General features: G+C 47.7%; 2 protein-coding genes across 3 annotated transcripts; both read left to right on the top strand.

Annotated features, from left to right (window-relative positions):
- Window positions 1-3,247: 3,247 nt before the first annotated feature.
- On the top strand, window positions 3,248-8,207 carry LOC310641430 (phospholipase A2 inhibitor-like). Of its 2 annotated transcripts, none has more exons than XM_083364478.1 (2): window positions 3,248-3,302; window positions 6,782-8,207. In XM_083364478.1, the coding sequence occupies exon 2, from the start codon at window positions 6,783-6,785 to the stop codon at window positions 7,779-7,781; it is 999 nt and encodes a 332-aa protein (XP_083220604.1). In that variant the 5' UTR covers window positions 3,248-3,302; window position 6,782; the 3' UTR covers window positions 7,782-8,207. The 2 variants fall into 2 exon arrangements, with proteins under 2 accessions (XP_083220604.1, XP_083220605.1); XM_083364479.1 differs by lacking the exon at window positions 3,248-3,302 and adding an exon at window positions 4,651-5,521.
- Window positions 8,208-11,887: 3,680 nt separating this feature from the next.
- On the top strand, window positions 11,888-14,332 carry LOC310638217 (phospholipase A2 inhibitor-like). Its single transcript, XM_083359071.1, has 2 exons — window positions 11,888-11,927; window positions 13,038-14,332. The coding sequence occupies exon 2, from the start codon at window positions 13,039-13,041 to the stop codon at window positions 14,035-14,037; it is 999 nt and encodes a 332-aa protein (XP_083215197.1). The 5' UTR covers window positions 11,888-11,927; window position 13,038; the 3' UTR covers window positions 14,038-14,332.
- Window positions 14,333-23,466: the final 9,134 nt, after the last annotated feature.

Here is a 23,466-nt window from a genome sequence, read left to right as displayed (position 1 = left end):
TCCAAACCTCTGCGTTTGATGAATGCAGCAGCTCTTCAAATGTGGAGGCAGAGTTTGGGGAGCTGCGCAGCTCTAAACCGCCGCCGCCCCGTTTGCAGAGCTGTTGCATTCCTCCGCATTTGAAAGAAACACGAACGCAGCAGCTGTGCAAAGAGGACGGTAGCAGTTTGGAGAGTGCGTGCGCACCTCTCCAAATCGCCGCCATCTCGTTTGGAGACCTGCCGCGTTCGTTCATGTTTGACGAGCGCGGCAGACCTCCAAACAGGATGGTGACGGTTTGGAGAGGTGCGCGCGCACTCTCCAAACCGCCGCCGTCCCGTTCGGAGACCTGCCGCGCTCGTCAAACATGGATGAACGCGGCAGCTGTGCAAACGGGTCGGCGGCGGTTTGGAGAGCGCGCGCGCACCTCTCCAAACCGCCGCCGTCCCGTTTGGAGACCTGCCGCGTTCGTTCATGTTTGACGAGCGCGGCAGACCTCCGAACGGGACGGCAGCGGTTTGGAGAGGTGCGCGCGCACTCTCCAAACCGGCGCTGCCCAATGGGAGACCTGCCGCGCTCGTCAAACATGGACGAACACGGCAGCTGTGCAAACGGGCCACAGCAGCTTTCCCAACAAGCGGCGCCACTGCCCGTTCAGGCGGAGGTGCGCGCGCACCACTGCCCGTTCGAAGAGGTGCGCGCGCACCGGGCGACTGGGAGCTGCAGGAGACGGTTCAAAGAGCCACATGCGGCTCCGGAGCCGCGGGTTGCCGACCCGTGGTATAGAGTCACCTGCCTGAGCAGGAGGTTGGACTAGAACAGGGGTCCCCAACCCCTGGTCCGTGAACTGGTACTGAGCCGCAGCTTGGATGTTTTAGGACAGGGGTCCCCAACCCTCGGTCCGTGGACCAGTACTGCGCCGTGGCACGCCAGCAACCGGTCCGCACAAACAAGCAAAGCCCCATCCCTGGGATGCAGGCAGCACACAAAACCACGCACCCTCCAGTCTGCAGAAAAACCTTTCTCCAAAAAACAGATCCTTGGGGGCCCTAAATGTTGGGGACCTCTGGACTAGAAGACCTCCAAGGTCCCTTCCAAGTCTGATTCAATTCAATTTGATTCGATATTATTCGATATTCTATTCTATTCTATTCTATTCTATTCTATTCTATTCTATTCTATTCTATTCTATTCTATTCTATTCTATTCTATTCTATTCTATTCATTCTTTATCCTATCCTATCCTTTTATCCTATCCTATCCTATCCTATCCTATCCTATCCTATCCTATCCTATCCTATCCTATTCTATTCTATCAGATCCTCCTCTAAGAATGAAGTGGGGGAGAGATTTCAGAGTTAATTTATTTTGAACACATTTTAAATACAGATAGTCCTTGACTTACAGACCCTCTTTTAGTGACCAAAGTTAGAAATACATACATAGGTTTTTTTCCACACTTATGACCCTTGCAACATCCCCATGTTCGTATAATCAAAATTCGGACCCTTGGCAATTGACTCATGTTTATGACTGTTTGCAGTGTCCCCAGGGGTCACGCGATCCCCTTTTGCGACCTTCTGACAAGCAAAGTCAATGGGGGAGGAAGCCAGATTCACTTAATAACCACGTTAGTAAGTTAATAACTGCAGGGATTTACTTAACAAGGTGATATAATGAAGAGTTTATGACTCATTTGGCAACCATCTTGCTTAGCAGTTGTGGTCATACGTCAAGGCCTACCTTCATGCAGTCATACAAAAAATCCACATATGAATCTTTTTTTGGGGGGTGGGAATGAAAAATTATGCATCTCTCCATTAAATGTTTTTCCCCCAGGGCAGGGGTAGGTAACCTTGGCTCTTTTATGACTGGTGGACTTCAACTCCCAGAATTCCTCAGCCAGCATGGCTCAGCTTGGAAACTCTTCCCTTTCCCCTAAGCATGGCTGGCTCAGGAATTCTGGGAGTTGAAGTCCACCAGTCATAAAGCGGCCTAGGCCTAGGTCAGGGTTAGGCAACCTTGGCCCTTTTATGACTCGTGGACTTCCAACTCCCAGAATTCCTCAGCCAGCATGGGTCAGCTTGGAAACCTCTCCCTTTCCCCTCAGCATGGCTGGCTCAGGAATTCTGGGAGTTGAAGTCCACCAGTCCTAAAACGGCCTAGGCCTAGTCCAGGGGTAGGCAACCTTGGCTCTTTTATGACTGGTGGACTTCAACTCCCAGAATTCCTGAGCCGGCATGGCTCAGCTTGGAAACCTCTCCCTTTCCCCTCAGCGTGGCTGGCTCAGGAATTCTGGGAGTTGAAGTCCAGTCATAAAAGAGCCAAGGTTGGCTCAGGAATTCTGGGAGTTGAAGTCCACCAGTCCTAAAACGGCCTAGGCCTAGTCCGTGGGTAGGCAACCTTGGCTCTTTTATGACCGGTGGACTTCAACTCCCAGAATTCCTGAGCCGGCATGGCTCAGATTGGAAACCTCTTCCTTTCCCCTCAGCGTGGCTGGCTCAGGAATTCTGGGAGTTGAAGTCCACCGGTCATAAAAGAGCCAAGGTTGGCTCAGGAATTCTGGGAGTTGAAGTCCACCAGTCATAAAAGAGCCAAGGTTGGCTCAGGAATTCTGGGAGTTGAAGTCCACCAGTCCTAAAACGGCCTAGGCCTAGTCCAGGGGTAGGCCACCTTGGCTCTTTTATGACCGGTGGACTTCAACTCCCAGAATTCCTGAGCCAACCTTGGCTCTTTTATGACCGGTGGACTTCAACTCCCAGAATTCCTGAGCCGGCATGGCTCAGCTTGGAAACCTCTCCCTTTCCCCTCAGCGTGGCTGGCTGAGGAATTCTGGGAGTTGAAGTCCACCAGTCATAAAAGAGCCAAGGTTGGCTCATGAATTCTGGGAGTTGAAGTCCACGGGTCATCAAAGGGCCAAGGTTGCCTATCCCTGGGCTAAGGGAGATGACTAACCTCAATCCTTGTTTGTTTGTTTTTTCCCCTTGTCCCAGGCTGCTTTTCTGAAAGACAGAAGGGAAACATTTCTCCTCCCAAAATTCAGGCAAATGTTCTTTTTTTTTTCTTTTTGGGAGAGGCATTTGAGGGAGACAGGTTGTCAGCATCAGGGTGGCCTTTAAACCGGGGCTGAGCTCCACACAGAACTTGAAGTTTAGCCAGGTTTGTTTCTCAACATGACGAATCCAAGGCCGGGGAATTTTTAGCATGGTTTCCGGGAAGGTTTTTGAGCACAGGACCTTCTTCCTCCTCCAGGCGTATATGAGAGACTTCCTGCTCTAGGAAGAGAGGCTGGCAGAGGCGAGCTTCTTCGGAGAGAGCGGCAGGTAAGGAAGTGCAGAGGACGCGGAGCAGTTAGGGGTTTGGGTTTTTAACTTTTTTTTTTTTTTGCTTTTTTGCACAACCTGAGTGTCGGTGCATTTGGAAAGAAAGGGAAAACGGCAAAGGGGAGGGTGGGAATCGTAGCCCGGGGACTGAACCCTGTCTGCAAAAGGCAGCTTTGAGTCTGCTTCTGCAAAATTTCTAGTCCTTAAGATTCCCTAAGGGAGGGAGGGAGGGGGAGAAGGGAAAGAAGACAGAGATAAAGTGGGAGAGAGAAAAGGAAAGGAAGGAAGGAAGGAAGGAAGGAAGGAAGGAAGGAAGGAAGGAAGGAAGAAAGAAAGAAAGAAAGAAAGAAAGAAAGAAAGAAAGAAAGAAGAAAGAAAGAAAGAAAGAAAGAAGAAGAGGGAGGGAGGGAGGAGGGAAGGAAGGAAGGAAGGAAGGAAGGAAAGAAGGAAAGAAAGAAGAAAGAAAGAAAGAAAGAAAGAAAGAAAGAAAGAAAGAAAGAAAGAAAGAAGAAAGAGGGAGGGAGGGAGGGAAGGAAGGAAGAAAGGAAGGAAGGAAGGAAGGAAGGAAGGAAGGAAGGAAGAAAGAAAGAAAGAAAGAAAGAAAGAAAGAAAGAGGGAGGGAGGGAGGGAGGGAGGGAGGGAGGGAGGGAAGGAAGGAAGGAAGGAAGGAAGGAAGGAAGGAAGGAAGGAAGGAAGGAAGGAAAGAAAGAAGAAAGAAAGAAAGAAAGAAAGAAAGAAAGAAAGAAAGAAAGAAGAAGAAAGAAAGAAAGAGGGAGGGAGGGAGGGAGGGAAGGAAGGAAGGAAGGAAGGAAAGAAGAAAGAAAGAAGAAAGAAAGAAAGAAAGAGAAAGAAAGAAAGAAAGAAAGAAGAAAGAAAGAGGGAAGGAGGGAGGGAGGGAAGGAAGAAAGGAAGGAAGGAAAGAAGAAAGAAAGAAAGAAAGAAAGAAAGAAAGAAAGAAAGAAAGAAAGAAAGAAAGAAAGAAAGAAAGAGAAGGAAGGAAGGAAGGAGGAAGGAAGGGAGGGAGGGAGAGAGAGAGAAGAAAGAAAGGGAGGAAGAAAGGAATGAAAACAAAGCGGAGAGAAAAGGAAAGAAAAGGAAGATAGGAAAAAGAAAGGAAGGAAGGAAGAAAAGAAAGAGGGAGGGAGAAGAGAGAGAGAAAAGGGGAGGAAGGGAGGAAGGAAGGAAGGAAGTAGAGGAGAGAGAAGAGTGAAAGAGGGAGGAAGAAGGAAAAAACCAGAAAGAAACCGGGAGAGAAAAGGAAAGAGAAAGAAGGAAGGAAGGAAAAAGAAAGGAAGGAAGGAAGAAAGAAAAGAGAAAGAGGGAGAAGAGAGAAAGAGAGAGAAAAGATGAAAGAAAGAAAGAAGAGAGAGAGAGAGAGAGAGAGAGAGAGAGAGAGAGAAAGAAAGAAAGAAAGAAAGAAAGAAAGAAAGAAAGAAAGAAAGAAAGAAAGAAAGAGAAAGAGAAAGAAAGAAAGAAAGAAAGAAAAAGAAAGAAAGAAAGAAAAAAGAAAGAAAGAAAGAAAGAAAGAAAGAAAGAAAGAAAGAAAGAAAGAAAGAAAGAAAGAAAGAAAGAAATGAAGGAGAAAAGCAAAGAAAGGAATTGGGTCACACTTCCCCAGCCACAAACTTAGTCTGGCCTCCTCCTATTACAGTATCTACCCCTTATCAAGTTTGCAGATCATGCTGGGCACTGGCAGGTATCAAAGTCTCCAGGGCAGTCCAGACCAGGAAAGCAAGAACGAGCACATCACAATACAATTACAATAAGAGAAACATGCATGTCTGAACGTGCATCCCTCCCTGCCTCCCTTTACTGTCCAGAGAAGTACAGAGCGTCCCTTCTGATACTTTCTCCACCCCAATTCCTGCTTTGCACTCAGAGTTCTCTTACCCAACTCATGTCCGGGGTGAGGCATTTCCTGCTCTGTCACTCAAACCTGCCTATTCACAGCCCAGGCCAGGAAAAAACGATCCTTTTTTGTCCACAAGTTAAACACAAGCCAGTAGGGCCGTGCAGCTGCTAAAACAGCAAAGACAATCTCGGGAGCAGGAGCAGACAATCCAGACCGTGGAAAGAAATTCCCCCCAGCCAGCATGCTTTGTGGACTTCCAACTCCCAGAATTCTCCCAGCCGAACAGGCTTTAAGATGTGTAGACAAACTCCCAGCTTGCTGCCTGGGGAATTCTGGGATTTGAAGGATGCTGCAAAGAGACTTAAAGGTGAGCCGGTTTCCAGCAGCTCAAAAGAGCAACAAGGATGATTAGGGGATTGGAGGCTAAAACCTGTGAAGAACGGTTGCAGGAATTGTGTATGTCTAGCCTAGTGGAAAAGAAAGTGGACGATCGCATAATAATAATAATAATAATAATAATAATAATAATAATAAGAAGAAGAAGAAGAAGAAGAAGAAGAAGAAGAAGAAGAAGAAGAAGAAGAAGAAGAAGAAGAAGAAGAAGAAGAAGAAGAAGAAGAAGTAGTTGGAAGGGACCTTGGAGGTCATCTAGTCCAACCCCCTGCTCAGGCAGGAAACCCTATACCATTTCAGACATGAGCCAGCCGTGTGCGGCAGCAACCAAAAAAGCTAATACAATCCTTGTTTGTATAAACAGAGGCATACAGTAGAATCAAGATCACCTATTAAAATAGAATAGAGCTGGAAGGGACCTTGGAGGTCTTCTAGTCCAGCCCCCTGCTCAAGCAGGAGAACCTATACCATCTCAGACAAGTGGCTGTCCAGCCTCTTCTTAAAAAACTCCAGGGATGGAGCGCCCATGATTTCTGGAGGCAAGGAGTTCCACTGATTAATTGTTCTCACTATCAGGAAGTTTCTCCTTAGTTCTAGGTTGCTTCTCTCCTTGATGAGTTCCCATCTGTTGCTTCTTGTCCTGCCTTCGGGCGCTTTGGAGAATAATTTGCCCTCCTCTTCTTTGTGGCAGTCTCTGAAATACCGGAACACGGCTATCATGTCTCCCCTATTTCTTCTTTTCTTTAGACTAGCCAAACCCAAGTCCTTCAGCTGTTCTTATGTATGTATGTTTTAGTCTCCATACCTTGGATCATCTTAGTTGCTCTTCTCTGAACTCTTACCAAGGTCTCAACAACTTTTTGGTAGTATGGGGACCAAAATTGTTTGCAGTATTCCAGGTGAGGTCTTATTAGGGTTTTATAAAATGTGGTACTAATACTTCGCATGATCTTGATTCTGTGCCTCTGTTTATACAACCCAGGACTGGTCCCTTCCAACTCGATTACGCTATGTATTTTTCTATGTATTCTAAATGCAATCATGTGTGGCTGTCATAACTTTGAAGTCATGTTGTAAGTAACTTTTGGAGTGTTCTGTCGTAATTCTGAATGTTCACTAAGTAGCCAGTTGTTAAGCAAGGACTATAAAATCTGTCTTCAATCCCCAAATGGACGTAGCATTAAATAGATCAATATGTTTGCCCACTTACCTTTCTCTCCCTGCTTCTCCCCAGGATGAAGTCTTCAGCTCCATCTCTTCTGATTGCCTGCCTTGTGATGTCCCTCAACAGTTACACCCAACAGGTTCTTTACTGCCCACCCACCCCTGCTCCAGAAACTGTCACCGAGTTTGTCTGCAACTCTCCATCTCTACGTGAATTTCCCACCGGCTTCCCCGTACGTGCCAAGATGATCTCCGTTGAGTTCACCCAAGTCTCCAGCCTTGGCGTGGAGGCCCTCCAAGGTCTTCCAAACCTCCGGGAACTTCATCTGTCCAACAACAGGTTAAAGACTCTTCCAAGTGGCCTCTTCCGTAACCTCCCAGAACTGCACACCTTGGATCTCTCCAGAAATGATCTAGAAGATCTACCTCCAGAGATCTTCACAAATGCAAGTAGCCTAACTCATTTATCCCTCAGTGAAAATCAGTTGGCTGAACTGCACCCATCCTGGTTCGAAACCCTGAAAGAACTCAGGATCCTAGGCCTTGACCACAATCAGGTGAAGGAGATCCCAATTTCTTGTTTTGATAAGCTGAAGGAGTTGACGTCTCTGGATCTCTCATTCAACCTTCTCCATCGCCTCGCTCCAGAGATGTTCAGTGGCTTAGACAATTTGGAGAAGTTAGTTCTGGAAAGTAACCCAATTCAATGTATTGTTGGGAGGACCTTCCATTGGCATCCCAAGCTGACTGTGCTGTCCCTGAAGAACAGCAGCCTGACCCACGTCATAATGGGGGTCTTTCAGACATTGGACCAAGTGGTGCTGCTGGACCTCTCTGACAATGAGTTCACCACACTGGATCCTCCGGTCCATGAGCCGTCTGCCAATCTCAGTCTCGATCTTTCAGGAAACCCTTGGGCGTGTGACTGCCGCCTGGATAATCTCCTAACCTGGCTCAACAAGCACAAAATCCATTTATATTCCAAGGAGGAATTTGTCTGTGCTTCCCCCAAGCATTTCAAGGGTGAACTTGCAACTTCACTTCGTAGATCCCAAATTTGTCCCTGCTAAACTTCCAAGGTAGATCTTTTCCCCACCTGTTACCTGTACAGCAGCATTTTCGCTTTGGGACCATTTCCAGTTGAATAGACCAACTCCCAGAATTCTGACTGCCTACACAGAGCACCAACTAGCATCCCCCATTGAAGTGCACCTCTTTATCTACTCTCATAGAGCATGGTTTTGTGGGCTGAAGCTAAGGCAAATACAGGAGCCCATGCAATTCTAGGGCTCAAACCACTTGAGCAGAGACCATCTCCACGATCATTAAGCCACTGAGCCACTGTGCTTCTCTCTTCTGCTGTTGAATAAACCCTACTTCTACTTCAAGCAGTTGTCTTGTGCTATTTGAAACACTGCTCGGAATGAGCCAGAATGTTCTTCTAACAATTTGGCGACCGCGTAGGGATTCCAAGTCTAATCTGGTTGATAGATCTCATCTGGGCAATTTCACCCAGACACCACCAAACCATTTGTCTGGAGGGTGCCGGCCTGGTCTCTGCCTGTTTCAGCACAGGTACCGGTAGTGAAGGAAGTTTTCTGTTGGGCCAAACACTTGCTTGAGCCTCCCCATCGTACTCTCCATTAAGTGCCTCGCTAACACTTTTGTAAATAAGATAACCTTTATTGTAATTTTCTACTGTGGGCACACTGGCACACATTAAAAATAAAATTCTGTTGCCTGCTCTCAAATGAAATTACATATCTACCCATAGACATACATAACACACATGTAAACATGCTATATATGACATGTATATTTCTACACCCTTACATATAAATACATGTAAATATTAATTACTGTCCATCTTGAATACATATCGGAAAGAGGAAGCTTGAGAGTTCACAAGGTTAATACTGTATGGAACAAAACTTTGGCTGAATCTGGATGTTCTGCTTCGGATGCCACAAAGCTGCCATCCAAGAAGGTAACAAGGAAAACAGGTCGTGAAGATGTTGTGTAGCATCCCAGACAACCTTGCAGACTCTGCTCGAACAATGCCTATGTAGTGTTACCCCCTCAGAGGCCGCCAAAGCCCAGGCCCTCCCAGCCCCACTCCCCTCCGTCAAGAAAAATAGAAAAATGTGGGTTAGATAGCATCACCACCAGATGGATTCGTAGCTGGCTGACAGGCCGTACTCAGCGTGTGGTCCTCAATGGAACTGCATCTACATGGAGGGAAGTGTGTAGTGGGGTGCTCCAGGGCTCTGTTCTGGGCCCAGTGCTCTTCAACATCTTTGTCAATGATTTGGACGAGGGGATAGATGGGGAACTCATCAAATTTGCAGACGACACCAAGTTGGCAGAAATAGCCAATGCTCCAGAAGATAGGCGTAAGATACAGGAGGATCTGGATAGACTCGAACACTGGGCACTATCTAACAAAATGAAATTCAATTGTGAAAAAAGTAAGGTTCTACATTTAGGCAGGAAAAATCAAATGCATAGGTATAGTATAGGTGGTACCTTGCTCAATAGTAGCAACTGTGAGCGGGATCTCGGAGTCCTAGTGGACAATCCCTTAAACATGAGCCAGCCGTGTGCTGCAGCTGCCAAAAAAGCCAACACAGTGCTAGGCTGCATTAACAGAGGGATAGAATCAAGATCACGTGAAGTACTAATACCACTTTACAATGCTTTGGTAAGGCCACACCTGGAATCCTGCATCCAGTTTTGGTCACCACGATGTAAAAAAGATGTCGAGACTCTAGAAAGGGTACAGAGAAGAGCAACAAAGATGATGGGGGGACTGGAGGCTAAAACATATAGGGAACGGTTGCTGGAATTGGGTATGTGTAGTTTAACGAAGAGAAGGACGAGGGGTGACACGATAGCAGTGTTCCAGTATCTCAGGGGCTGCCCCAAAGAAGAGGCAGTCAAGCTATTCTCCAAAGCACCTGAAAGCAGGACAAGAAGCAACGGATGGAAACTAATCAAGGAGAGAAGCAACCAAGAACTAAGGAGGAATTTCCTGACAGTCAGAACAATTAACCAGTGGAACTACCTGCCTCCAGAAGCTGTGAATGCTCCAACACTGGAAGTTTTTAAGAAGAGACTGGACAGCCATTTGTCTGGAATGGTATAGGGTTTCCTGCCTTAGCAGGGGGTTGGACTAGATGACCTCCAAGGTCCCTTCCAACTTATTATTATTATTATTATTATTATTATTATTATTATTATTATTATTATTATTATTATTATTATTATTATTATTATTCTCAGCATCTGCACTCTCTAGGCCAGGGGTAGGCAACCTGGGCTCTTTTATGACTCGTGGACTTCAACTCCCAGAATTCCTGAGCCAGCATGACTCAGCTTGGAAACCTCTCCCTTTCCCCTCAGCATGGCTGGCTCAGGAACCTTGGGAGTTGAAGTCCACAAGTCATAAAAGAGCCAAAGTTGCCTACCCCTGCTCTAGGTATTAGTAAAGTGTGTCTTCTAACAGCAGCTCACAGAAGTGAGGAGGTGGCAGGCTCTTGTCATCAAAAGGGGGCTTTCTGGAACAAAGGTTGCCAGCCCCTAGCCCCAATTGTCAATATGTGGTGGTGTTTAACAGCCCCAGGCAATCATAGCACCAATAGTCAATGATTTCCCAGTGACCGTTTGGAAACCAGTGGGGTGGAGGGAAAACCCCGGCTCCAGGCAGCGATAGGAACACAAACAAAGGTAGTCAGTGTTCAGCAGTAACAGCTCGTCCCTCTGGGCAACTCCCCAGAATGTCTAAAACTTGCACAAGCAGCAATAGTCAAAGTTCGGATGGCCGCTAGTCTCCAAAGCAGCAACGACCAGCCTCTCCTTCTCTTCTCTTGTTCCTTGCAGCCTCAGGTCTCGTCGGTGTCAAAAACCCCTCACCCCTGTCCCTTATTGTTAAAATCTGAATTTAGCAACCCCAGCAACTTTCTCTCTCCTCACTCTCTCCCTTGCCTCCGCTTGGGATATCCCCCCTGCAAAAGAGAGCAGTAAAATTCTACATTCTCGCTCTCTCTCGCTCTCCTCTTCCCCACTCCTTCACAGAAAGGGTTCAGCTTAAAACCTCCAACCCCTCTTCGACTTCACCTGGTCTCTCTCTGACAAACAGCAACAACAACCTCCCCCACCCCCTTTCTTTCCACCTTTTTCTTTCTTTCCGTCTGATCCACGCCTGCTGCACCCAAAACCGGCAGCAGCTGTCCAAGATTCCCTCTCCCCAGCCAGGCTCCTGCAAAGCCTTTCAGCCAGCCCGGCTACACTTATATGCCATGTCCTGGATAGAAGGAAGTGAACTACCAATAAGCTTTTCTACCGTCCTCACCACTCTCTGCACCGTCTTCCTGTCCGAAGCAGGGATGCTTCCAAACTAGACAGTACTGCAATACAACAGAATGCTCTTGATTAATCCCTCTATAGAAAGTGGTAAGGACAGCGGAAAGAAAAGATATTGTAAATGAATCTGGCTCTCTTCCACCCAATGTACAAGATCTCCATGCTTCCCGAAAGGCGACGGGATGCCACAGAAGTGAGGTTTTACAGAACACAACTCTGGTCAAGTAACACCAGGACCGTCACCCTGTCCACAATACAGCTGAAGCAGTTAAACCCATCCAAAATCAAATGCAGGTAGCCCTCGACTTATGACCACAACTGAGTCCAACACTTATGTCACTAAGTGAGACATTTGTTTTGCCCCACTTTACGACCTTTCTTGCCACAGTTACTAAGCGAATCACTGCAGTCATTACGTTAGTAGAATGGTGGTTAAGCGAATCTGGCTTCCATGACGTGCTTTTTTTCAGGGTGGAAATGGGAGCAAGCTGGGGCATAGGGGGGTTTTTGCGTTGTTTTTTTTCAGAGTTCGTTTCAGGCAGTTTTCCAACAGAATGAAGAAATCGTTTCTCCTTCTCAAAAAACAAAGAAATGTTCTTTTGGGGAAATTCAGGTAACGTGAATGTCAACATTTGTCCAACCTTTGAATGGAGGTTGAGCTTTGCACGGAAATTCAGCCAAGTTTTTTTTTCACCATGATGCAATGTGGGCTGGGGAATTGTTACTAATGTTTTTGATAAGATTTTGAGGAAGGAAACTTCCTCCTCGCGAAGGAATATCAGACAGTTCCTGCTGGACACAGCATTGCAGAGAGAGAGAGGTTGGCAGACATGCAGTTTGGAGAAAGATACAAAGTAAGTGCAGACTTTTGGGGTCTCCTTGCACAAGCTGAATGTTTGGCAAAAATTGGTGGCAAAAGGGAGGCTGGGAATTTCTGCCAAGATGGCCGGATCCAGTCTGCAAAAGGAAACACCGGTTTGATTCCCCTTCTTCCAAATTTCTAGTCCTTAAGAGTCTTGAACTGAGAAATAGAAATGTCGGACGCCAAACGAGAATGTGTCATACAGAGGTGCCCATTTGGGAAGAAAGAGAAATGGCAAGAACAAGCAAACAAGGAATCATGGCTAGGGGACCACGCAGGGTGGTCTTCTGGGGAAAAGGGAGGGAGGGAGAGAGGGAAGGAAGGAAGGAAGGAAGGAAGGAAGGAAGGAAGGAAGGAAGGAAGGAAGGGAGGGAGGGAGGGAGGGAAGGAAGGAAGGAGGGAGGGAGGGAGGGAAGGAAGGAAGGAAGGAAGGAAGGAAGGAAGGAAGGAAGGAAGAGTGGAAGGATGGAGATGAGAGTGGAGAGAAGTAGGGAGCAAGCCGAAAGAGAGGAAAGGAAAGAATGAAAAAGGGAGGGAAGGACGGAAGGAAGGCAAAGAGTGGAAGGGTGGAGATGAGAGTGGAGAGAAGGAGGGAAAGAGGAGAAAGAGAGGAAAGAATGAAAAAGGGAGACAAGAAGGGAAGAAGGGAAGCAAGGGAGGAAGGTATAGAGGGAGGTCAAGGGAAGGGAAGAGAAGAGGAGGGAGGGAGGTTCAGAGGCAGGAAGGAAGGGAGGAAGGGAGGGAGGGAAGGAGTGAGGGAGGGAAAAGAGAAGAACGGAAGGAAGGAGAAAGGGAAGGAAAAGAGTCAGATAACTCTTTCAGTCCCCAGCCTCAGCCCAGCCTGACCTTCTTCTATTCTGAGCCCCTTATAAATTTGGAAATAACCCAGCCGGGAAGGGCAGCAGATATTTAAGGAGAGCTCTTAACTGGATTGAGCAATAGGTTGAGGAGGGTGGAGCTGAACAGAAGGAAGAGTCACTTCTGCATCTGGAAATGGAAGGCAGAAAAGGTGGTGGTGGGGAGACGGGTCTTGGCTGTGGCCTGTGTGAAGGTGAAGCTTAAGGCGATGCCTCTCTCTCTTTCTCTCCCTGCTTCTCCCCAGGATGAGGTCTTCAGCTCCATCCCTTCTGATTGCCTGCCTTGTGATGTCCCTCAACAGCTACACCCAGCAGGTTCTTTACTGCCCACCCACCCCTGCTCCAGAAACCGTCACCGAGTTTGTCTGCAACTCTCCATCTCTACGTGAATTTCCCACCGGCTTCCCCGTACGTGCCAAGATGATCTCCGTTGAGTTCACCCAAGTCTCCAGCCTTGGCGTGGAGGCCCTCCAAGGTCTTCCAAACCTCCGGGAACTTCATCTGTCCAACAACAGGTTAAAGACTCTTCCAAGTGGCCTCTTCCGTAACCTCCCAGAACTGCACACCTTGGATCTCTCCAGAAATGATCTAGAAGATCTACCTCCAGAGATCTTCATGAATGCAAGTAGCCTAACTCATTTATCCCTCAGTGAAAATCAGCTGGCTGAACTGCGCCCATCCTGGTTCGAAACCCTGAAAGAACTCAGGATCCTAGGCCTTGACCACAATCAGGTGAAGGAGATCCCAATTTCTTGTTTTGATAAGCTGAAGGAGTTGACGTCTCTGGATCTCTCATTCAACCTTCTCCATCGCCTCGCTCCAGAGATGTTCAGTGGCTTAGACAATTTGGAGAAGTTAGTTCTGGAAAGCAACCCAATCCAATGTATTGTCGAGAAGACCTTCCATTCGCATCCCAAGCTGACTGTGCTATCCCTGAAGAACAGCAGCCTGACCCACGTCACAATGTGGGTCTTTCGCCCATTGGACCAACTGGTGCTGCTGGACCTCTCTGACAATGAGCTCAGCACAATGTATGATCCAGTCTACAAGCCGTCTACCAATCTCAGTCTTGATCTTTCAGGAAACCCTTGGGCGTGTGACTGCCGCCTGGATAATCTCCTAACCTGGCTCAACGAGCGCAACATCCATTTATATTCCAAGGAGGAATTTGTCTGTGCTTCCCCCAAGCATTTCAAGGGTAAACGTGCAACTTCACTTCATAGATACCAAATTTGTCCCTGCTAAACTTCCAAGGTAGATCTTTTCACCACCTGTTACCTGAACAGCAGCATTTCCACTTTGGGACCATTTCCAGTTGAGTAGACCAACTCCCAGAATTCTGACTGCCTACACAGAGCACCAACTTACCTCTCCAGTTGAACTGTACTTCTTTATCTACTCTCATAGAGCATGGTTTTGTGGGCTGAAGCTAAGGCAAATACGGAAGCCCATGCAATTTTAGGGCTCAAACCACTTTCCAGAGACCATCTCCACGATCATTAAGCCACTGAGCCAATGTGCTTCTCTCATCTGCTGTTCAATAAACTCTACTTCTACTTCAAGCAGTTGTTCTGTGCTGTTTGAAACTCTGCTTGGATTGAGCCAGAATGTTCTTCTAACAATTTGGCGACCACGTAGGGATTCCAAGTCTAATCTGGTTGATAGATCTCATCTGGGCAATTTCACCCAGACACCACCAAACCATTTGTCTGGAGGCTGCCGGCCTGGTCTCTGCCTGTTTCAGCACAGGTACCGGTAGTGAAGGAAGTTTTCTGTTGGGCCAAACACTTGCTTGAGCCTCCCCATCGTACTCTCCATTAAGTGCCTCGCTAACACTTTTGTAAATAAGATAACCTTTATTGTAATTTTTTACCGTGGACACACAAGCACACATTAAAAATAAATTTCTGTTGCCTGCTCTCAAAAGTGTACACACACATATAAACATGCTATATATGACCTGTATTTCTACACCCTTACATATAAATACATATAAATATTATTCACTGTCCATGTTGAATACATAGCGGAAAGAGAAAGCTTGAGAGTTCACAAGGTTGATGCCGTATGGAACAAAACTTTGGCTGAATCTGGATGTTCTGCTTTGGATACCACGGAGCCCCCTCCTCCTAGAAGGGAACAAGGAAAACAGGTTGTGAAGAGGGTGTGTAGTGTCCCAGGCAACGCTTATGTGCCACGTCCTGGATGTGAAGGAGGGAACTGCCAATGATCTTTTCTGCCATCCTCACCACTCTCTGCACCGCCTTCCTGTCTGAAGCAGGGATGCTTCCAAACCAGGCAGTACTGCAATACAACAGAATGCTCTTGATCATCCCTCTGTATAAAGTGGTAAGGACAGGGGAAGGAAGAGGTATTGTAAATGAATCTGGTTGTCTTCTGCCCAATGTACAAGATCTCCACGCTTCCCGAAAGGAGACAGGATCCCACAGAAGTGAGATTTTATAGAACACAACTCTGGTCAAGTAACACCAGGACGGTCACCCTGTCTACAATGCATCATCCCAGCTGAAGCTGTTAAGCCCATTAACAATCAAATGCAGGTAGTCCTCGACTTATGACCACAATTGAGCCCAACATTTATTTATTTATTTATTTGTTTATTTATTTATTTAATTATTTAATTATTTATTTTATTAGATTTATATACCGCCCTTTCCCGAAGGACTCAGGGCAGTTTACAGGGTATTTTAAAATCAAACCAATACAAAATACAAAAGTTAAAAAGCAATTAAAAAGATTAAATTATCCCTAAAAATAAAAACCCGTTAAAAATTCTCAGCCTGGGCCGGAGAAAAAGAGCCAGGTGTTCAGGTCCCGGTGGGCCCTCTCCCTGGGTGTTATCCGCCGGCAATCGTTTACCGGCGGCACCCTGAGAAGACCCTCCCTGTGTGAGCGCAATGGACGAAGGGAACTTGATGCCGGCAGCAGGTGTTCCCTCAAATAACCCGGACCCAAGCCATTCAGGGCTTTATAGGTCATCACCAGCACCTTGAATCTCACCCGGAGGGCAACCGGAAGCCAATGCAGCTCGCGGAGAAGAGGTGTTACAGGGGAGTATCGGGAAACCCCCATCACAACTTGCGCAGCCGCATTCTGCACCAGTTGAAGCCTCTGAGTGGTCCTCAACGGCAGCCCCATGTAGAGAGCATTGCAGTAGTCTAAATGGGAGGTCACAAGCGCATGAGTGACTGTGCGTAGGACATCTCGGTCCAGGTAGGGTCGCAACTGGTGAACCATTTATGTCACTAAGTGAGATATTTGTTAAGTGAGTTTCATCCCACTTTACAACCTTTCTTGCCACATTTATTAAGCGAATCACTGCAGTCATTACATTAGTAGAATGGTGGTTAAGCGAATCTGGCTTCCTCATTGGCTTTGCTTGTTAGAAGGTTGTAAAACACAATCGCCTGACTCCAGGACACTGCAACCATCATAAATATGAATCTGTTGCCGAGCATCTGAATTTTAATCACATGACTGTGGGGATTCTGCAAAGGTCGTACGTGTGAAGAACGGTTATAAGTCACTTGTTTACGGTGAACGTTGTAACTTTGAATGATCACTAAATCAAGTGTCGTAAGTTGAGGCCTACCTGACAAAGCTTATTTAGCACCGGAGGTCCTCTGCAAATATATAAAACTCTTTGTTCTTTGGTCACTAGGTCACGTCCGAATCTTTACGACCTCATGGATCCCAGCACGCCAGGCACCCCTCTGTCCTTCGCTCTCTCCTGATACCTGCCAAAATTCACATTCATTCGGTCAATGACACCGTCTAACCATCTCACCCTCTGCCGTGACTCTGCACTCACCATAAAACGAGGTCTACCCTGTGCAGTTATTCAAGGAACCCATCCATTCATCCTTTTTGGACAAAAGAAAAATGAAACCCATTTTTGCATGGTGTGCTTTTTCTCAGGGTTAGGTGGAAGTGGAAGCAAGCTGCGGCCTCCGCTTTTTTCGGGGGGGTTTCAGAGTTCGTTTAAGGCAGTTTTCCAAGAAAGATGAGGAAATCGTCTCTCCTCCTCAAAGAACAAAGAAATGTTCTTTTGGGGAAAGCACTTCAGATAACGTGAACGTCAACATTTGTCTAACCTTTGAATGGAGGTTGAGCTTTACACGAACATTCAGCCAAGTTTCTTTCTCACCATGATGCAATGTGGGCTAGGGAATTGTTACTAATGTTTTTGATAAGATTTTGAGGACGGAAACTTCCTCCTCGCGAAGGAATATCAGACTGTTCCTGCTGGACACAGCATTGCAGAGAGAGAGAGAGAGAGAGAAAGAGAAGCAGACATACCTGCGGTTTGGAGAAAGATACAAGGTAAGTGCAGACTTTTGGGGTCTCCTAGCACAAGCTGAATGTTTGGCAAAAACTGGTCGCAAAAGGGAGGCTGGGAATCTCTGCCAAGATGGCCGGATCCGGTCTGCAAAAGGAAACACCGGTTTGATTCCCCTTCTTCCAAATTTCTAGTCCTTAAGAGTCTTGAACTGAGAAATAGAAATGTCGGACCCCAAACAAGAATGTGTCATACAGAGGTGCCCATTTGGGAAGAAAGAGAAATGGCAAGAACAAGCAAACAAGGAATCATGGCTAGGGGACTGCGCAGGGTGGTCTTCTGGGGAAAAGGGAGGGAGGGAGGGAGGGAGGGAAGGAAGGAAGGAAGGAAGGAAGGAAGGAAGGAAGGAAGGAAGGAAGGAAGGAAGGAAGGAAGGAAGGAAGGAATGTTACATGTTTTGTGCCAGCCATGGCAGTTCCCCAAATAGGTCATCAGATGGAGCAAAGAGGCTTCTTTGCTCCCCTGCAGCAGTCCCATTGGCGAGAGAGTTTTATGGCTAGGGAGGGGCCGAGACCCCCCATAAATACCTCTGCCCAGGGGCTGCTTCTTTTGTTCTAGCTCTGCTTCTCTTTCTATCTATCTTCTATCTTACAAGCATGGATGCTTCCATGCCATATAGCTCTTTTTATATAACCTGTCGATGAATAAAGCTTCATAATGACTGCATCTATGCATTCTGCCTATTTCGCTTGGAAGCACCTTAACGTTCCATCGATCTCTTGTGAAAGCTGCTTCACAAGTTGGTAGCAGAGAGGATGGTTAAAGGGAACGCTTCCAAAGCCTGCAGCTAATGCCTAGATTTGAAACTGAAATGGATGGCCGGAAATCGCAGATTGTGACCAGGAGTCTTCAATCAAGATTTACAGCTCTAGCCCCTGAAGCAAGCCCCGCTCCAGGTGAGAGCACAGATGGCCTCCTTCTGCACGCCACAGAGGGAAGCTTGGAAGTTTTACAGTCCGCCCAAGACTGTCAAGATGCAGCAGAAGCGCTCCGGGCCCAACGCAAGCAACGCGTGGATCAAATGTCTACACCAGAATGCAAGGAACTGCTTCTAAAACTCCTTGAAGTGCAGGAGACCCCACAAGCCTCTCCACGGAGGACATCAGTGCAGAAGGACTGTGAATGCCGGGTAAGCCCCCCCTCAGCCATCACGAGGCCCCTCAATATGGCGCCTGCCACCCTGAGTAACCCCGGGACCCCAGGGCTTTCGGCGCGAAATCCCCTGCCTAACTGTGACCTCCAGCTTCCTGGGGCAACAGGAAACAAGATGGCTGCGCCCAGGGAGACCGCATGGCCCGGCACAGGAAGCAAGATGGCAGCCCCCTGTGCGCCCACATTTTCTAACAAAGAAAGGCCTCAACTAAGTCTGGAGGCCCAGCAACCCCTGGCATCCTGCCATAGCAACATGCAAACTCCTGGGCTCTCTCCAGCAGAAACCCTCGTGAGCTATGATGGCTATAAGACTGCTCATTACCCCCCAAGGCCCCTGACCCTCTCTCCGGGGCCCCCAGCCTTCCCTTCGCCCCCGCCCAGGCGCTCTCCTTACTTGGCCTTCGGGGGGGGGTTGGCCCCCTCCTCCAGCATCGGCTTTAGCCATCCCCAAGGTCTTCAGGAACAGCGATGGGCTTCTCAAGGCAATCCAGGGCCGGGGAGGCTCCAGGAAGGATTTCCAGAGCATTTTAAAAACCAAGTGCCGGCCGGCAATCTTGGGCTCCGCCCACCCCCTGATCACATGTTTTCCGGACATGCCCAGTACGGGCTTTTTAACCCAGAAGGGGGGCCATCTGAAAATCAGAGAAATATACCACCAACGCCCACTAGAGGGGTACCTTTACCATTTTTTTCAATGTCAACCTCCCAAATGCTCCAAGAATGGGATAATACGTTTCTAATTGCCACCCCGTTGAATCCCAACTTTGAAAAATTGAAAATTGGGGGTGAGAACTATCACAGTTGGAATAGAAATTTGCAGGTATGTCTATTGAAGGATGGGATTCTTGAAATGGCCCTGAACCCACCACCTTTCCCGTGGAGCTCACGAGAAGAGTGGCTTCATAGACAGACTTTTTCCACTCTGATGGAGTCCATCGATGATAATATGTTCCCTAGCATTCCAGATGGACTCACAGCTTGCGCAGCCTTGCGCCTATTATACAATTTATTCAACAGCAAGAGCATGGGTTCTCTCACCAGACTCACAACTGAGTTTTACAACACAAGACTCAGGTTTGGGGCCAGCATGGCAGAACATCTTGGAAAATTAAAATCCCTCAGGGCGCAACTAATGTCCAAAAATTACCGAATACCTGAAGAGAACTTGGTCGCAGTTATTGTGGCTTCCCTGGACAAAAGTTGGAACAATTTTATTATTTCCCTGGAAGGGGGCAGGGATGGACCCATGCCTCTGTCCTACCTCGAGGGCAGACTCATTGACGAAGATAGCAGACGTAGACATACAGGAGAATACAACAGAGTCACCAGCCAGCCAGCCAACACACGACACCGCAACTCAGAGCGGGTTAATGCTCTACTCAAGTGTTTCACCTGTGGCTCTGAGGGGCACCTCAAGAAGGACTGCCCCCATTTTCAACAAGGCCCCAAGCGTGGTACCAATCAAGGTAGGGGCAAGGGACAAGGAAGGGGCCGTGGCGGGGCCAAAAGTACTAACAATCTTGTATCTACCTGTGCCCCCACCACAAGAGCTGATAGCTCCACTGACTTATGGTTGCTGGACTCTGGAGCTTCTTCTCACATTACCAATATGAGTCAAGGTTTTAAAAGAGTAAAGAAAATGAAATCATCTGTCAAGGTGGCCAACGGTGATAAAGCTTTGGTTATTGGGGAGGGCACGGTTTCTCTACCCGGGCTTGGAAAAGTTGAAGGTGTCTTACACGCGCCCTCTATTGCCAACAACCTGTTGAGCATTATCAAGTTATGTGACGATGACGGGGTGGAAGTTTTATTTCGCAAAGGGGGAGGTCATGTCACCCGGGACCAGAGGGTCATTGGAAATATAGCCATCATAGATGATTTGCCATATTTCTCCCCCTTAGAAGGGGCCTCACAGACAACCCCAAGGCTGCTTAACGACCGCAAGGGTGAAGCGGTTGCATCCAAGCCCCCACAGCAAGGCAGTGTGGATAAGAAATCCCAACCTCAGCTGTCACCTGAAGCACCGCTCAAGGCTACCAAAGCCAAGAGGGTGTCAGTCGGGAAGCCACTCCACGATAAGTGTGCCCATATATTGCACCGAAGATTAGGTCATGCAAGCTTCCCTGTAGTTAAAAAGATGGGAGAGTTTGCTGAGGGAGTCCAGCTCAAAGATTGTGAGGTATTCCTGGACTGTGCAATCTGTAAGAAGTCAAAGAGGAAAGCTGCGCCTATCCCAAAAACATCACTGCGTAAGACCCAATTCCCATATCAACTAGTTCATGTTGATTTGGTCGGGCCTTTCACACCATCTCTAGGGAAAAGTCAGTATTTTCTCACTGCAGTTGATGATTTTTCACGGTACGGCCATGTGTATATCCTCACAGAAAAATCTGGAGCCCTTGACGCCATAAAATCACTCTACAACCTTGTAGAGACCCAGTATAAAACCAAGATTGCACAACTGCAGAGCGACCGCGGGGCTGAGTTCATGTCCCGAAAATTCCAGGACTGGGTAAAGCGTAAGGGCATCCGCCATTTTCTTACCGCGCCTTTCACCCCCGCTCAGAATGGTGTGGCAGAGAAAAGAAATGGAGTCCTACAAACTATGATGCGTAGTCTGATTGCAGACGCAGGGGTCGCAGAATCATACTGGGCAGAAGCGGTAAAATATGCCAATTATACCTTAAACCGCACTTGGAGCAGTGTTGTGAACCAGACCCCATATTTCCTAGTTCATGGTAGGAAACCAAATCTTGGACATTTACGTGTTTTTGGGTCCTATGCATGGGTTCACATCCCCAAGCAGCTGCGGAAGAAGGGGAGATCTGTCTCCCAGAGACTGAGGTTCTTGGGCTACGCTCCTGGCTCCAAGGCCTACCGTTTCCTGGGAGAAGGGGGCAGGATTGTGACTTCCCAATCTGCCTCCTTCGAAGAGGACTCCAATTGGGCCCAGATACACTCCAATGATCTGAGCCCATATATCAACTGTCCCAGCAAGGGCACACCGACTACGACATCACCTGAGACTTCCACATACCCTGCCACCGACGAAAGTGTGGAACAAGACGAAGATGTCATCCCACCTGGTTCAGATGGGGAGGATGAACCGTCCAGTTCCCCAACAACGCCTCAGAAACCCGCGGAAGGAAAAGGCGGTGAATGGCAGAAGGTAAGGAGGTCAAAGCGGTCCAACAAAGGCATCCCGCCAAAGAGAATTGACATTGGGCACATCGCGTCTGTTAACAGCGTTGTGGTCACCCCAAAATCCTTCTCTGACATCCAGGAGCTGCCCATCGAAGAACAGGAGAAATGGCAGCTCGCGATGGAGAAGGAAATGCAGAGCTTAAAACAACTCAAGGTCTTCACCCCCCAGCAACCTCCAAAGGAAAGGAAAGTCATTGGCACAAGGTGGGTTTACAAGGCAAAACCACTTGCCAATGGCCTCTACCTGTATAAGGCCCGTTTGGTAGCTCAGGGATTCGCCCAACGCTATATGGAAGACTATGGCGAGACATACTCTCCAACTGTCCGGGCAGAGAGCGTCAAGACCGCCCTCGTGACTGCAGCTGCTCTGGGGGAGGAAGTCTTCCAATTCGACATCCAGACGGCTTACCTCCACGCCAAATTGGACCGGCAGATCTACGTGAAGGCCCCTCCTGGCTACCAGCAAGAAGGGGAAAATACATGGTTACTCCACAAAGGGTTATATGGTCTCAAGCAGTCAGGGAAATTATGGTATGACTGTCTTAGAAAGAGTTTAGAACGAGTTGGTTTCACTGCATCCCGTGCAGATAAATGTGTTTTCACACGCAACTCAAAGGGTACCACAGAAAGGGTGTTAGTTTATGTGGATGACCTACTATATGTAGGACCTGACAAGGAAGGGTGTGATGAATTTGCCAAGGCCCTGGAAGAAAAGTTTACTTTGAAATCTTTGGGGCGGGTTGATAAGTACTTGGGTGTGCATATTTTGGCCACTAAGGGGGGGTTCGCCCTATCTCAAAAAGAAAAGATAGAGGAGTTATTGGCCAAATGCAAAATGGCAGAATCTAATCCCACGCATAGTCCAATGCAAAGCGACTTTTACAACCATACTCACAAGGACGGTCCTGAGTTCACAGATAACACGCTTTACAGATCTGTGATTGGCTCCTTGCTATATATCAGCAATTGGAGCAGGCCTGACATAGCTTTAGCTGTAAATCTATTGTCCAGGCATGTGGAACACCCAAAGGAATTCCACTGGACTGCTGTTAAGAGGGTACTTAGGTACCTCAGGGGCACGACCGATGCCCTCCTTGTGCTGGAACCAGAGAAGGGGGAGACGGCCCAGCTCTCTGCTTACTCAGACGCAGACTGGGCTGGCGACACCAAAAGTAGGCGGAGCACTTCTGGTATCCTCATATTGCTAAATGGCTGCCCAATACATTGGCATGTTAGGCAGCAAAAATTTGTTTCTTGCTCCACGGCCGAGGCTGAATATGCCAGCCTGTCAGACACGGCCAATGATTTGACTTGGTTCAATGAGCTGATAACGAGCATCTGGGCAGCTCCTCCTCTGCCCATCCAAATTCTAGAGGACAACACAGCCGCCATTGCAATCTCGGAGGCTTATGCAGTAGGCTCTAGATCTCGCCACATAGACATACGCTATAAAAATGTCAGACAGCTTGTCAAAGAGGGTTTTATACGTGTAGAGCACTGTAACACAGTTGACCAGATAGCTGATCTGTTCACCAAACCTCTTCCCATTGACCGGCACAACCTTCTGTGTAAGCGTTTGTGTTTGGCCTTCTGAATGTTTTTATATATGTCTATGACACCTGCTTGCCCCTCACACACATTCACTGGTCCCTGTCATTGGCTGGCAAGAAGGGGAATTGTTACATGTTTTGTGCCAGCCATGGCAGTTCCCCAAATAGGTCATCAGATGGAGCAAAGAGGCTTCTTTGCTCCCCTGCAGCAGTCCCATTGGCGAGAGAGTTTTATGGCTAGGGAGGGGCCGAGACCCCCCATAAATACCTCTGCCCAGGGGCTGCTTCTTTTGTTCTAGCTCTGCTTCTCTTTCTATCTATCTTCTATCTTACAAGCATGGATGCTTCCATGCCATATAGCTCTTTTTATATAACCTGTCGATGAATAAAGCTTCATAATGACTGCAT

This window comes from Vipera ursinii (genome assembly GCF_947247035.1).
Source record: "Vipera ursinii genome assembly, chromosome: 1".
Taxonomy (NCBI): domain Eukaryota; kingdom Metazoa; phylum Chordata; class Lepidosauria; order Squamata; family Viperidae; genus Vipera; species Vipera ursinii.
Note: the sequence above shows the minus strand (reverse complement) of the source record. Positions and strands in the feature narration are given on the sequence as shown.